We start from the raw sequence: 14,322 nt of genomic DNA, 5'->3' as shown, positions 1-14,322 counted from the left end.
CCATGGGCTCTGGTTCAAATCCCACCGAACCTCTGTGAGCCTCATTCTTCTTGTCTGCAAAATGGGTACAGTAACATCCCTCCTCTCCCTGTTGGCCAGGAAGATTCACGTACATAAGTGCCCAAGCCCGAACCTGACGCAGCACACAGGAGGGACTTTGGAAACACTCACTGAAAAGCCTAGTGGAGTCATAAAACCGTATCTGCTATTTTTATGTTATCTTGGCTTCAGCCCATTTTGTTTGGCTGGACACTGAAGTCCACGGGAGCCCACGTTGAACAGGGTCCAAGAATCCGTGGGGTGGGCAGATGGGGCAGAGGAAGGTCCCCACTGCCCAAGAGGTGCCCCACCAGCAGGGAGCCCGCCCCCACCCCTGGTCCGCCCCACCCACTGGGGCACCAGCCACTCCCTGGGGAGGAGGGAGGAGGGAGAGGGGAGGGAGGGAGGGAGGGAGGGAGGGAAGGAGGAAGGGAGCCTCAAAGGCCAAGGCCAGCCAGGACACCCCCTGGGATCACACTGAACTCGCCACATCCCCAAAGCGGCCGAACCCTCTGCACCAACCAGCCCAGGTCAGTCTCAGCCCCCCAAGAGCCCCCAGCAAGGCAAACCCCAGGCCTGCTGTCCCTTACCTCAAGGCTACTCCTCCAGCCTGCTCCAGGCTCCCCAACCCACCGCTGGTCCCCAAAGTGTCTACTGCCCCTGAAGCCCTTCATAACTCCTCCAAACCATCTGTCTTTCCAACCCCCATCTCTGCCCTAAAACCACCCCCCAAAACCGACCTCTTTCTGCTCTGACTTCCATCCTCTCCTTCCAAGATATCTGTTCCCCTGATGGCTTAACTCCGTTCCCCATACCCCATTCCTGCCCCCTACAACATGCCTTTCTCCCCCAAATCCTAGCTCTGCCCCGAATCTGGCTTTCACTCACCTGGAATTGTTTCTGTCTCTGAGTTCTCCCAAAAACTCACTTTTGCTCCCCCATCTCTATTTCTGCTCCCCAAGCCCTTGCCTGCTCCCCATCCTGATTTCTGCTCCAAATTCTCCAGTCCCCTAAACGCTGGCTTTATCCTCTTATCTTCGTCTGGGCCTCTCAAAGCCCCAATTTGCTCTCTGTGACTTCCCTCTGAGCCCCCCAAACCACTACTCTCCCCCAGCCCCTTGCACACACACCAAAATGCCTGTCACTCTAAACACCAAGTCTACTACCCCAAGTCTGTTCTACCACATGAATCCTCCTCACGCCTGCCTTCCCTAAACCCCATCTCAGCCCCAAATGTGTCTCTGGCCCCCCGGATCCCCTCTGGCCTCAAATCCTTCTCCACCCCAACTCCATCTCGGTTCTCAAACTCCTCTTCTGCTCCCATAATCCATCTTTATCAGACACATTCCTGCCTGTCCAAACCCATCTCTGACCCCTAAACCCCATCTCTGCTCCAGCACAACCCACAGAACCCTCAAACTTGTCCACGACCATCAGAATCCATCTCTGACCCCCGAACTATATCCCCAGCTTCTCAACGTTCTCTCTGGCTCCCAAACTTCACCTCAGATCCCCAATCTTGTGTTCTGCTTTTCCAACCTATTTCTGATCCCAAAACGTGACCTTTCAAATTTGTCTCTGCTCCTCAAACCCCATATCTGCTCTCCCCAAACTCTACAGCTATACCCCCAACCCCTCCCTGACTCCTCCACCCCATCTGACCCTCAAATTCCACCTCAAAGCCTCCCAAGACTCATCTGCCCCCAGACCCCATCTCTGCTCCCTTCAGTCCCAAGAGACCCTCCCTTGAGGGCTGGGACAGGGATGTTACCTGGGGTGAGGGGCTGGGCCTTGGGAGAGTTGAGGGTGCCGGCCTGCTGCTGCTGCCCGTTAGGGCGGCACTTACTCTAGTGGGGCAGCTGATAAGGAGCTTTCATATCCCCCAGCCTCGAGATAAACTTTATCTCTGTCCGGAGAGTGATAACTGGGGCTGGGGGGGCTGGGCCCCTGCCATAGGAGGGGTGGGCAGCCCTGGACCCGCCAAGGTGCTAGGCGCAAGGATGTGGGGCAGTGGGACTGAAGGGAGATCATTGGGGGGGAGGGGGGAGGTGAGGATGAGGGGGGATAAAGGAACAGTGGTGACAGAGACAAAAAGAACAAGAGACAGAGAAGGAAGAAACAGAGAGAAAGGGAGAAAAAGAGACAGAGACAAAGAGCAAGGGACAGACAGGAAGAAAAAGAAAGGAGAAACAGAGGGCCACCTGGGTGGCTCAGTTGTTAGGCGTCTGCCTTCAGCTCAGGTCATGGTCCCAGGGTCCTGGGATCGAGCCCCGCGTCGGGCTCCCTGCTCAGCGGGAAGCCTGCTTCTCCCTCTCCCACTCCCCCTTTTTGCGTTCCCTCTTTCGCTGTTGTCTCTCTCTGTCAAATAAATAAATAAAATATTAAAAAAAAAAAGAAAGGAGAAACAGAGAGAAAGCAGGAAAGTGAAAGAGACCCAGGAACAGAAAGAGAGCAAGACACGAATGCAGAAAGAGAGAGCCTCACAGATAGAAAGAATCATGGAGACACACAAAGGAAAAGAGATGGAAATAGAGGAGGAGGCAAGACACCCACTCCGGGGAGAGTCAGAGGAGATCCTGCGGCCTGGATGAGGCTGGTGAGAGACACAGCCACGGGCTCCTCTCTTTGCCCGCACAACCCCCAACCCTGAGCCCAACCTTCAGCGTGTTCACACAGTGGGTCACGTAGGCTGGGGCTGTGAAGATGGCCTTCTACTCTATCTCTGTTACTCCATCCCAAGAACAGGGAAACTGAGGCCTTCAGATTCATAGGGCAAGTTAGGGGCAAGGGTAGGTTTTCTGGCTCCTCACCCGGGCTGTGTGTAGTGGGGTATGGGCAAGGATGTGGGACTAGTAAGACAGACATGGAAATAAAGCCAGAGGGCAGAAAGAGAGAGAGAGAAGAGACAAACAAGCCGAAAGAGACTGAGTGGGAGAGATGTAGAGACATTCAGAGACATGACTGGAGAGGGAGGGAGAAGTGAATCAGAAAGAGATGAAAGACACGGAGATAAAGATGGAGAGACAACCAGAGATAGAGACATGGGAAGCCAGAGAAAGGAAAGGGAAAAATTAGGCACTCGTTAAAGCAGAGAAAGAGAGGGGCACCTGGGTGGCTCAGTCGGTTAAGTGTCTGCCTTCGGCTCGGGTCATGGTCCCAGGGTCCTGGGATTAAGCCCCGCATCGGGCTCCCTGCTCAGCGGGGAGCCTGCTTCCCCCTCTTCTTCTGCCTGCCACTCTGCCTACTTGTGCTCTCTATCTTTCTGTCAAATAAGTTAAAAAAAAAAAGCAGAGAAAGAGAGAGGACAAGACATATCATGGTAGCATAGAAAGATGGGACAGAAATATCGAGGGCCAGGCTGGGCAGGAGAGAGTGTCACGAGGAGAGAGATGCGGGGACATAGATACACACACAGGGAAAGCCAAAGACAAAGGGGCAAAGATGAAGCTGCCACCTCACAGGTCTTAGCTGGGCCCCTGTCACCACCTCCTATCTGGCAGATGGGGAAACTGAGGCCTGGGGCTGGCTGGAACTGAAGGAATCTGAAAGCAGAACTATGGTAGGCCTCCCCAGGGCAGACCTGTCCCCCTCCTCAGAGGAAGCCAGTAGCCTTGGGGTGATTTCAAAAGTTGGGCGGGGATGGCAGAGATAAGCCGTGGGGGGTACTGACCCCCCCCCATGGAGCAGGGAGGAACTGAGGGGGCCCTCTGTCTGCAGACCCAACGGAGGTGGGGGGAGGGAGGAGTCAAGCCGGAAACCATGGGTTTCTGAGAAAGTTAAAATATGCAACAGATAGGGATGAAGTTGGGGAGCACAAGAGGGTAAACCCCAAGGTCCCAGGGGTGACAAGTGGCTCAAGGGACTCTAGCTCTGCACCCCAGCCCATCCCACCCAGGCTCCTCTAGAGGGAGAGAAGAGGAGGAAGAGGGGGAGAAAATGAGGAGAGGAGAAAGTGATGAGCAGAAAGGGAGGGAGAGGAGAAGGATAAAGGAAAAGGAGGGGAGGAGAGGGGGAAGGGGGACACGCAGAAGGGAAAGAGAAAATGAGGAGGGGAGGAGATGTAGAAAGGGGAAAGGAGGAAGAGGTGGCTGACTTAAAGAGGAGGAAGAGGAGGAGTTGCATAGGTGGAGGTAGAGAAGAGGAGGAGGACTGGGGAAAGAGAGAATGAGGGGATGAGGGGCCGGAGAGGAGGGAGAAGAAGGAGTGGGAAGAGGAGCAAGGGGGGGAAGAGGAGAGGGGAAAGAAGGGGGGTTGTGGGAGGAGGGAAAAGAAGAGATGGGAGGAGGGTGAGAGAAGAAAGGGAAGCAGAAGGAGAGAAGAGGGAATAGAAGGAAGGAGGGGATGATGGAGGGGAAGACAGGGAGAAATCAGGGGAGGAAAAGAGGGCTATGAAGACTGAGGGAATGGAGTTGGAGAAGGAGAAAGGAGGGGAGGGGTGGCGTGGGAGGGGAGGAGGAGTTTGGAGTCTGAGGACCTCTCCCTTCCTCACAGGTCCCACTCGAGGCCCCATGGAGTTCCCTGGCCTAGGGGCCCTGGGGACCTCAGAGCCCCTGCCCCAGTTTGTGGACCCGGCTTTGGTATCCTCGCCACCAGAGTCGGGGGTCTTCTTCCCCTCTGGGCCAGAGGGCTTGGATGCAGCAGCCTCCTCCACGGCCCCCAGCACCGCCACGGCTGCAGCTGCGGCTCTGGCCTACTACAGGGATGCCGAGGCCTACAGGCACTCCCCAGGTAACTCCTTTGGGTGGCTGTCTTAGCACGGGCTGCCATGGTGACCCTTAGCTAGGGCAGAATGCCACCAAGAGGTCACCTTGAAGATGGCCACTTCCCCCAGTTGAGCCCAGACCTGGGAATGCCAATGTTCCCGGTCTGCCATCTTGGGGTAGCCATATTGGAAAGCAACATTGGAAGCGGGTGGTGGTGGCCCTAGTTGTCAAGGGACCCATGGGGCTCCGAACGCCAACGGGCATCCTCAAAGCCCCTTTGGAAATGGGTGGAGGTTACCGCAGCTGCCAGAGTGACCGGTGGGGCTCGGGACCCAGGAGTTACCCGACGGCCAGCAGCTGTTCCGGTAGCCTGTGGGAAGACTGGAGACTTGGCTGCTCCCTTGGAGCTCTGGGGCAGCACTGCGCCCTGAAGGCGGGACGGCTTTAGACTGATCCCTCCTTCCTTCCCATACCCCCCTCCCTAATAAGTCTTTCAGGTGTACCCACTGCTCAACTGTATGGAGGGGATCCCAGGGGGCTCACCCTACGCCGGCTGGACCTACGGCAAGACAGGGCTCTATCCTGCCTCGACCGTGTGCCCCACCCGCGAGGACTCCCCTCCCCAGGCCCCAGAAGACCCTGATGGGAAAGGCGGCAGCAGCTTCCTGGAGACCTTAAAGACAGAGAGGCTAAGTCCAGACCTCTTGACGCTGGGGCCTGTGCTGCCTTCATCCATCCCTGTCCCCAGCAGTGCCTACGGGGGTCCTGACTTTTCCAGTACCTTCTTTTCTCCCACTGGGAGCCCCCTCAATCCAGCGGCCTATTCCTCCCCCAAGCTTCGTGGGACACTGCCCTTGCCCCCCTGTGGTGAGGTCCCCAAAAAGGGACGGGGAGGCTGAGGTGGGGGGCGTCCAAGGCCAAGCTGGGCTGAGCCTGGGCTCCCCCATCCCCTCTGTCCGCCCCATCAGAGGCCAGGGAGTGTGTGAACTGCGGAGCAACAGCCACTCCCCTGTGGCGGCGGGACAGGACGGGCCACTACCTATGCAATGCCTGCGGCCTCTATCACAAGATGAATGGCCAGAACAGGCCCCTCATCCGGCCTAAGAAGCGCCTGGTGAGACCCCAGGCCCGCCTCCCCTGCCCCAGGAACTGCTGTTCTCGGCCCGTACAGGGACCCTGGTCCTCCTGCTCCCCGAGAACCCATACGCCCCCCGCCAATCCCTTCCCCAGCCACGCGGGCACCCAGCTTTGCATAGGAATGCCTATCCTCAACCTACCTGCATAGGCTACATGCGGGGAACCCGGCCTGTCCCTGCGCAGCAGCGTTTTCCTCCTTGGCTTCACACGGGACTCACCTTAGGACACCCTGAACCACCGGGGCCTGGCGCCCTCCCCTAGATGTGTAGATTTCATTGGCCTAGGGTGCTGCCTGGGCCTCCGGATTGTCTTCGACCCCCTGAGTGATTCCAATGTATGGTCAAAGTTGGGAATCACTGGTGGAGTCCCACCCCCAATACCAAAATCCCCTATCCCGGCCAGGAGGCCCTGCCCCATACAGAACCCACAGTCATCGTCCTGTGAGTACATCTGTTCTTACCCTGCACGGGAAGCCCTGCCTTCAACCTGACCCTGACCTCTCAGGTCCTCCACCCACCCCCCAGGGGGCTGATCCTCACGTTCTCTCTCCCCCCAGATTGTCAGCAAACGGGCGGGTACCCAGTGTACCAACTGCCAGACAACCACCACGACGCTATGGCGGAGAAATGCCAGTGGGGACCCTGTGTGCAATGCCTGTGGCCTCTACTACAAGCTACACCAGGTCTGTCCTGGCCCGTTCCCCCGCCAGCCTCCCCCCTCCTCCTGTCGTCCCACTGCCCTCCTCCCCTGCTCCTGTTCTGCCCCCACCTCTGCTTCCCCTCATAACCCTCCCTTTTCTCCCCCACCTTTTCTGCCCCTCCTTCCTTCTCTATTCCCCTCCTCCTTGGCCCTCATCCCTCCCTCCTCCTTTTCCTTCATCTCTTCACACCCTTCCACGACCTCCTGCCCCTCCTCCCTCCTCCATCTCCTTCCTCCTCCTTCCCAGCCATCCACTAACTTCCATCCCTCTGCCCCGAAACCTGAGGCAGCTCCATCAGCCTCAGAGGCTTACCCAAGCTCAGGGCCTCACAACCTTGGGATTCCTTAGGACAGTCCCCGCACCATATCAGGGTCACGCTCCCCTAGTCCCTGAAGCAATTCTCTATGCTTAAAGAGGTGGGATGGAGATGGCCTCCCTGGTCAAGACACAGAGGCAAAGATCTGGAGTTGGGAAACACTCACGGCCTCCCTTTGGGCAGGTGAACCGACCACTGACTATGCGGAAGGATGGTATCCAGACTCGAAACCGCAAAGCGTCTGGAAAAGGGAAAAAGAAACGAGGGTCAAGTCTGGGAGGTACAGGAGCAGCTGAAGGACCGGCTGGTGGCTTCATGGTGGTGGCCGGGGGCAGCGGGAGTGGGAATTGTGGGGAGGTGGCCTCCGGCTTGACGTTGGGCCCACCCAGTGCTGCCCATCTCTACCAAGGCCTGGGCCCCGTGGTGTTGTCAGGGCCCGTGAGTCACCTCATGCCTTTCCCGGGACCCCTGGTGGGTTCCCCCGCAGGCTCCTTCCCCGCGGGTCCCGTTCCTCCCACCACCACCACTACTGTGGTGGCTCCACTGAGTTCCTGAGAGCACAGAGCATGGCCTCGGGGCGGCGGTGGGGTCCCTCTCCTATGTAGCCAGCAGTCAGTACAACCCAACCCTCTGGGCCCCAGCCATCCCCTGGCCTGGCCCTTCAAAGCTTTTGTAAAATAAAACCACCAAAGTCCTAAGAGCGGAGATGTGAGTCTGTGTGGGACTGAATCAAGAACAACGGGAAGGAGGTTGCATGTCTGGGCGTCTCTGAGGACAGTGTCTGGCTGCAGCGTATGGCCACGGGAAGCTGAGGCCGCCTATGTGACACTTCATGATCGTGGGGTGCGACGTGCGATTGTGAACAGTGTTCGTGAAGCTGCATGTGACAGCCTCCGGGTGGCCTGAGACGGCGTGGGTCGCCACACACCACGGGGTGAGATACAGCGTGTGACCGAGGGGGTGAGGCTTTCCAAGACAGGGTGCGTGACACCAGGCGACAGCAGGAGCAGACGCTTCTGGAATGTTGAATGCAGGCTGTGTGTAGGGGCGTGTGGAGGCTATAACAGCGGGACCGCGGGGGTCTGCACGTCCGGGGAGCTCTGGGGGTTGGGTAACGGCGGCATTTCTCTGCACGTCTACGCATGTGGGAGCGCAGATCACGTGGTGTATGCCAGGCCACAGTGTCTCTGAGTGGCTGACAGCCATGAGCAGCTCTGTGTGTACTTGTTCATGCAAAGTATCAACATGCAGAGTTTCAGTTGGGCCTCCATTGGGGACCCCCTTCCAGAGGACACAAGACATGTGCGGGACAGGAAGGGGGGGGCTGGAATGGGAGCCATCAAAAAGGTCAGAATGGCCAGTGTGGGACCACGGGGGTTGTCCAGGGGGCCTTCCCTGTCAGTCATCTCTTATCTCTCTTGGCCCAGCTCGGCCTGCAGCTCTGTGGGAAATGGCAGAGGAGAGGGGAAGATTAGGAGGACAAAATAGCTTCTGGGGGTGATATTTAGACCCCGTAGGTGGGGGAGCTCCTCCCCATAAGGCCAACTCCCTCACCAACGCACCTACTCACCTGGGCCCACTTCTCCGCCCCAGAGGGGTATCTGTTCTTCCAAAATGGAAAACCCTTACGTAGGAGCCTGTGTGGAGTCAGGTGACAGAGAGGTTAAGTGGCTCGCTGGAGGCCACACAGCGGGAGACAGGGGGAAAAGCCAGGCTCCGTGGCTTAGCGTCCATACTACCCAGCAGCTCCTGATAGCAAACAGCCCCATTTGCTGAGTGTTTACTGTGGGCTGGGCAATGGCTGGGAAGCTTCAGTTGCTTTGGTTCATGAACACCTGAAAAAAAAAAAAAACACTCCAAGGAAAGGAAAGTATACTATGCACTTTACATTTTCATTTTACTAATGAAATAGTAAGGCTCAGAACTGGCATTACTTGCCCTGACCACACTGAGTTTAAGGAGTGGATTTTGGATGCCACTTCCCCCCACGTGAGTCTTGCTCACACTTAACTGGGCTGCCTCTCTCTCGCTCTCTCTCTCTCTCGCTCTCATCATTCACTCAATCCATTCACATCTGAATTTGCTTTTGGGCTGTTTCTCTTTATGGCTTTCCCCCAGAGCCCCAAAGATGAGGACCGCGGGCCCTCAGATCCTGAACACAGTAGGGGTAAGCAGATGTCCTCAAGGACAGCTCTCCTTCAGCTACTCACCATGCTGGCCCGCTGCAGAATCACGGCAGTCCACGCTCATTACAGGGGTTGTCCAGAACTTCCCTGGTCTTTGTAAAAGCCTCCTGCCTGCCTGGCCACCCCATAGAACCCCAGCCCTCTCACCCTATAGGAGCCCCTGTCCGCATCTTGAGCAGAAACCCCTCTCAGAACCTGTGCTGGACATGTGCCTGGCCCTTGCTCAGGAGCCCCAGCCCTTGCCTCCCAGAACAGCTGCCCTCGCCTGACACTCTAAGGGAACCCTTTCTCTAATTAGTAACAGGACACCCATGCTGACCCTGGACAGGAGTATCAGCCCTAACCTTGCATCGGAAGAAGCCCTGTCCTCCCCTGGCACAGGAACCTCGGACTTAGCCCAGTTAGGAATCTGTGAGCTCACACTGTAAGGAAGCCCTTGTGCCACCTCTTTAGAAACACCTGTTCTAGGGCATCTGGGTGGCTCAGTCGGTTAAGCTGCTGCCTTTGGCTCAGGTCATGATCCCAGGGTCCTGGGATAGAACCCCACGTTGGGCTCCCTGCTCAGCAGGGAGTCTGCTTCTCCCTCTCCCTCTGCCCTTCTGCCTCAGATCCTGAACATAGTAGGGGTAAGCAGATGTCCTCAAGGACATCTTGTGCTCTCTCTCTCTCAAATAAATAAATAAAATCTTAAAAAAAGAGAAACACCTGTCCTGAGCCTCTTCACTAGTCTCAATCTCTCTACAGAAATCCTGCCTTGACCTTGGACAGGACACTTCTGTCTTCACACTGTACTGGAGCTCAGCCCTCCAGATAGCATTTTAGAAACACTTCTGTCACAATAAAATCTAGTTCTGAACCACTGACCTAGCTCTCTCTGCAGAAACTCCATCCTCAACCTCTTCAGGAACTCCAATTGAATATAGAAGCTCTTGCCTCCATTGTTGACAATGACCCCTGATGTCACTCTGCACAACAATCCCTGATCTCACACCCTAACCTGTAGAGTCCACAAGAACCCATGATCCAACTCTTTTTTTAAAAAAAGATTTTGAGAGAGAGAGAGAGGAGAGAGCACGAGCAAGTGCAGGGGGTGGGGTGTAGGGGCAGGGGAAGAGGAAGAGAATCTTAAGCAGACTCCCTGCTGAGCATGAAGCCCAATGCAGGGCTCCATCCTAGGACCCTGAGATCACAACCTAAGCCAAAACCAAGAGTCTGATGCTTAACCAACTGCGCCAGCCAGGCACGCCGCCTGCCCCGCCCCCCGCCCCTGTAATCCAACTCTTAACACCAACCTCAGTCTTGAACTTACAACCCTTTCCTAAAAAAAAAGAAGTAAAAAAGAAAAACCTTTCCTGACCCTGTGGCAGGGATGCCTGTCCTGATCCTCTACTTTAAGCCTAGACCTCGTCTTATACAGGTACCTACGGCCTCACCTGGCACAGGACCCCCTACGCAGACACTGTACAGGGCTTCCTCTCTTTACCATGTGTTAGCTCCACAGCCCTGACCCCCTACAGGAAGCCTTGCCTACAACTGTACTGGAACCCTCTGACTGGACTCTCCATAGAAAACCTTTTCCTCTCAACAGAAATCCTTAACTCCACTCACAGGAATCTCTGGCCTGATCCTTTATAGGAACTCCTAACCTTGCTTTCTGGAAACATTCTCTTGACCCCAAACAGGATGTCCTGATGTAACTGTCTGACAGCCCTGGCCCCAGCCTTGTCCCAGAAGCCCCACCCTCATACTGTACAGGAACCATTATTCTGACTGTGGATAGTGGCTGCCACATTGGACAGAACAGCTCTGTGGGGTCTATAGAATCCTGTAGCAGACAGTGCTACAGGCTCTTCAAACCTGTGTTCTCCTAAGCTCACTCACTTTTCTGACCTCCTTTACAGTGAGATGTGGACATGTGACAGAGTTCTGACCAATGGAGTATAGGCAAAGTGATATACACCACTTCCAAGCCTGGTCCATAAAAATCTCTCAAGGAATCCTTCACTCTCTCTTTTCCCATCTACCAGCTCAATAGTGAGAACTCCAAGGATTCAGAGGAGAGCAGAGCCACAAAATGCAAGTTGCCTGGGTTCCTGAATGATCAGTAATAAATATACACATTGGATTTCATATGAGTAAGAAATAAACACTTATTTGTTAATCCTCTAAAATTCTGGGTTTGTTACAGCAGCTAGCATAATTTAGCCCAATTGGGGTGCCTGGGCGGCTCAGTCGGTTAAGCATCTGCCTTGGGCTCAGGTCATGATCCCAGAATGCCAGGATCGAGCCCCACGTCGGGCTCCCTGCTCAGCGGGGAGTCTGCGTCTCCCTCTGCCTCTCACGCTGCTCGTGCTCTCTCTCTCAAAGAAATAAAATCTTCAAAAAAATTTAGCCCAGGGGCACGTGGGTGGCTTAGTCGTTAAGCGTCTGACTCTTGATTTCTGCTCATGTCATGATCTCAGGGTTGTGAGATCAAGCCCCACATCAGGCTCCATACTCCGCATGGAGTCTGCTGGTCCCTTTCCCTCTGCTCTTTCCCCTGCTCTCTCTCTTTCAAATAAATAAATAAATAAGATCTTTAAAAAAATTTAGCCCGATTAGTAACAATTTGATTTGAATCTAGACATGAACACCTGTTCCTACTGTCTACATTAACATAGCTCTGAACCTGTACAGAAACACCTGTGCTGACCCTGAACTGGACCACCTGATCTCTTCATAGGAAACTCTCTCTTTTTCTTTTAAAGATTTTATTTATTTATTTGACAGAGAGAGACACAGCGAGAGAGGGAACACAAGCAGGGGGAGCGGGAGAGGGAGAAGCAGGCTTCCCGCCGAGCAGGGAGCCCGACGCGGGGCTCGATCCCAGGACCCCGGGATCACGACCTGAGCCGAAGGCAGACACCCAACAACTGAGCCACCCAGGCGCCCCTCCATAGGAAACTCTTTTTTTTTTTTTTTAAGATTTTTATTTATTTATTTGACAGAGAGATAGAGAGCGAGCACAAGTAGGCAGAGGGAGAGGAAGAAGCAGGCTATCCACTGAGCAGGGACCCAGATGTGGGGCTCGATCCCAGGACCCTGGGATCATGACCTGAGCCGAAGGCAGACACCCAATGACTGAGCCACCCAGGCACCCCTCCATAGGAAACTCTTAATGCAGTCTAAGGAGCCTCATCCTGAACTTGTATGGGAACTCCTAGTCTGGAGCTCTCCAGAAACAACTGTCTTCTCCTGTATAGAAATCCCTGTTTGGTTCAGGAAAGGAACAAAACTATAGAAACTACAGGAATCCCTGTCCTCACTCTGTGCAGGAACACTGGTTGACCCCGTAAACACCAGAAGTGACCTGACCCTGTCCATGAATCCCAGTCCTTACACAAAGGGAATACCTCTCTTCAGGAAGCATAGAAACTCTGCACTCATCCTGTAAAAGAATCCCAGCCAGATAAAGGAAACCAAAGACTGACATTCTACAGCAGGATCAGAAAGCTACAGCCTTCAGGCCAAAGCCAGACTTCAGCTGGTCTCTTCATTTTTTTTAAAGATTTTTATTTCTTTATTTGACAGAGAGAGAGAGAGCACAAGCAGGGGGAGTGGCAGGCAGAGGCAGAGAGAGAAGCAGGCTCCCCGCAGAGCAAGGGAAGCCCGATGTGGGACTCGATCCCAGGACCCCAGGATCATGACCTGAGCCGAAGGCAGTCACTTAACCAACTGAGCCACCCAGGTGCCCCTAGTTTCTTCATTTTTAAAAAAGATTTTATTTATTTATTTGACAAAGAGAAAGAGAGAGCACAAGCAGGGGGAGCAGCAGAGGGAGAGGGAAAAGCAGGCTCTCCACTGAGCAGGGAGCCCGATGCAGGGCTCAATCCCAGGACCCTGGGATCACCACCCAAGCGGAAGGCAGACGCTTAACTGACCGAGCCACCCAGCTGCCCTGCCGGCTCTTCATTTTTAAAGGAAAAGAAAGAATATGCCACAGAGACCATTATGTGGCCTGCAAAGCCTAAAATATTTACTATCTGGGCCTTTATAGACAAGTTTACTGACCTCTGCTCTTCAGGAATCTGTCTTCTCATTATACAGAAAAATGGGCCATGGGTCTTAAAGGGCTCCCTTCTCTATTACTCTGCAGGCATCACAACCCCAGAATGTTCCTCAGTCTGTATCACATTTTCTTTGGTGCACATGGAGGTTTAAAGGTCTTAAGACTTGATCCTCTTCCACTGGGACCGAAAAAAAAAAATGTCCCGGTAGGAAAAGAGTGGAAGGAAAGAGAAGGGTGGAACTGGGGTTTTCAAAAGGGTCATAGGGCCAGGCTACTGGGCAGTGGGGCTGTCAATCTGTTTGTTAGTCAGCGATGCTGAACCCCAGACCGCTTATCTCTTCAGCCCCAGCCTACAGCCCGGTAGGAAATGGTGAAGAATGAGCAAGGGAGATTAGGAGGGCAAACCGGCCTCCTGTGGGGCTGATATTTAGACATCGAGACAAGGCGAGTGAGGGAGTTGGAGGGGCACACGGGTGCAACTCCCCCTACTTCCCAGGCACATGCTTTCTATTACAGTTTGGGGGCAGAGGTTACCCAGGGAAGGGGGTTGGAGGGAGAACTGCTGTCCGAGAAAAACTCCCCTCCTTGAGTCCACTCCAGCCCTGGGGACTATTATCACAATTTGCCAGATGAGGAAACCGAAGCACAGAGATGTTCAGTAACTTGCCCAAGGTCACATGGCTAAGTCGCGTAACCTCAGTTTCCTTATCTGAGAAGCAGCCTTAATAATAAGAACTACCTCACAGAATTGTGACTTACGACAATGCCTGTCACATATTACTTGCTATCATCACAATTACTTGCCCCCAGTAACACTCCTTCCATCCTACCATCCATTTTCCCGGCAGAATATCAGTCGCTTACATTTAGTGAGTGCTTCCTGTGGTCCACCTTAGTGCATATTAACTCAGAAAATCCTCACAGTAGGGGCGCCTGGGTGGCTCAGTCGTTAAGCGACTGCCTTCGGCTCAGGTCATGATCCCAGGGTCCTGGGATCGAGCCCCGCATCGGGCTCCCTGCTCAGCGGGGAAGCCTGCTTCTCCCTCTCCCACTCCCCCTGCTTGTGTTCTCTGTCAAATAAATAAAATAAAATCTTAAAAAAAAAAAAAGAAAATCCTCACAGTATTTAACATCATCACCACTCCCATTTTGGCCGCCACCAGCCAACCTCCAGTGTCAACCTCGCTCCGGGT

General features: G+C 54.4%; 1 protein-coding gene and 2 long non-coding RNA genes across 9 annotated transcripts in view; 1 reads left to right on the top strand and 2 right to left on the bottom strand.

Annotated features, from left to right (window-relative positions):
- LOC115942698 (uncharacterized) overlaps positions 1–4,534 on the bottom strand; it is an 85,218-nt gene extending 80,684 nt beyond the window's left edge. For all 7 annotated transcript variants that reach the window (XR_014141336.1, XR_014141337.1, XR_014141335.1 and 4 more), the window contains exon 1: positions 1,811–4,534. This is a non-coding gene — a long non-coding RNA (uncharacterized LOC115942698). The remainder of the gene's footprint in view (positions 1–1,810) is intronic.
- Positions 4,535–4,544: 10 nt separating this feature from the next.
- Positions 4,545–7,593, top strand: GATA1 (GATA binding protein 1). The gene is made up of 5 exons (XM_031033617.2): positions 4,545–4,767; positions 5,232–5,609; positions 5,711–5,856; positions 6,436–6,561; positions 7,079–7,593. The coding sequence occupies exons 1-5, from the start codon at positions 4,548–4,550 to the stop codon at positions 7,448–7,450; spliced, it is 1,242 nt and encodes a 413-aa protein (XP_030889477.1). The 5' UTR covers positions 4,545–4,547; the 3' UTR covers positions 7,451–7,593.
- Positions 7,587–14,250, bottom strand: LOC145717859 (uncharacterized). Its single transcript, XR_014141341.1, has 3 exons — positions 9,106–14,250; positions 8,466–8,730; positions 7,587–8,336 (listed from the first exon to the last, which is right to left on the bottom strand). It is a non-coding gene; the product is annotated as an uncharacterized LOC145717859 (long non-coding RNA).
- Between the last annotated feature and the right edge of the window lie 72 nt (positions 14,251–14,322).

Source organism: Leptonychotes weddellii, chromosome X (assembly GCF_054177405.1).
Source record: "Leptonychotes weddellii isolate Sample4059 chromosome X, ASM5417740v2, whole genome shotgun sequence".
In the NCBI taxonomy this organism is placed as follows: Eukaryota; Metazoa; Chordata; class Mammalia; order Carnivora; family Phocidae; genus Leptonychotes; species Leptonychotes weddellii.
This window is presented reverse-complemented; position numbering and strand designations above follow the sequence as displayed.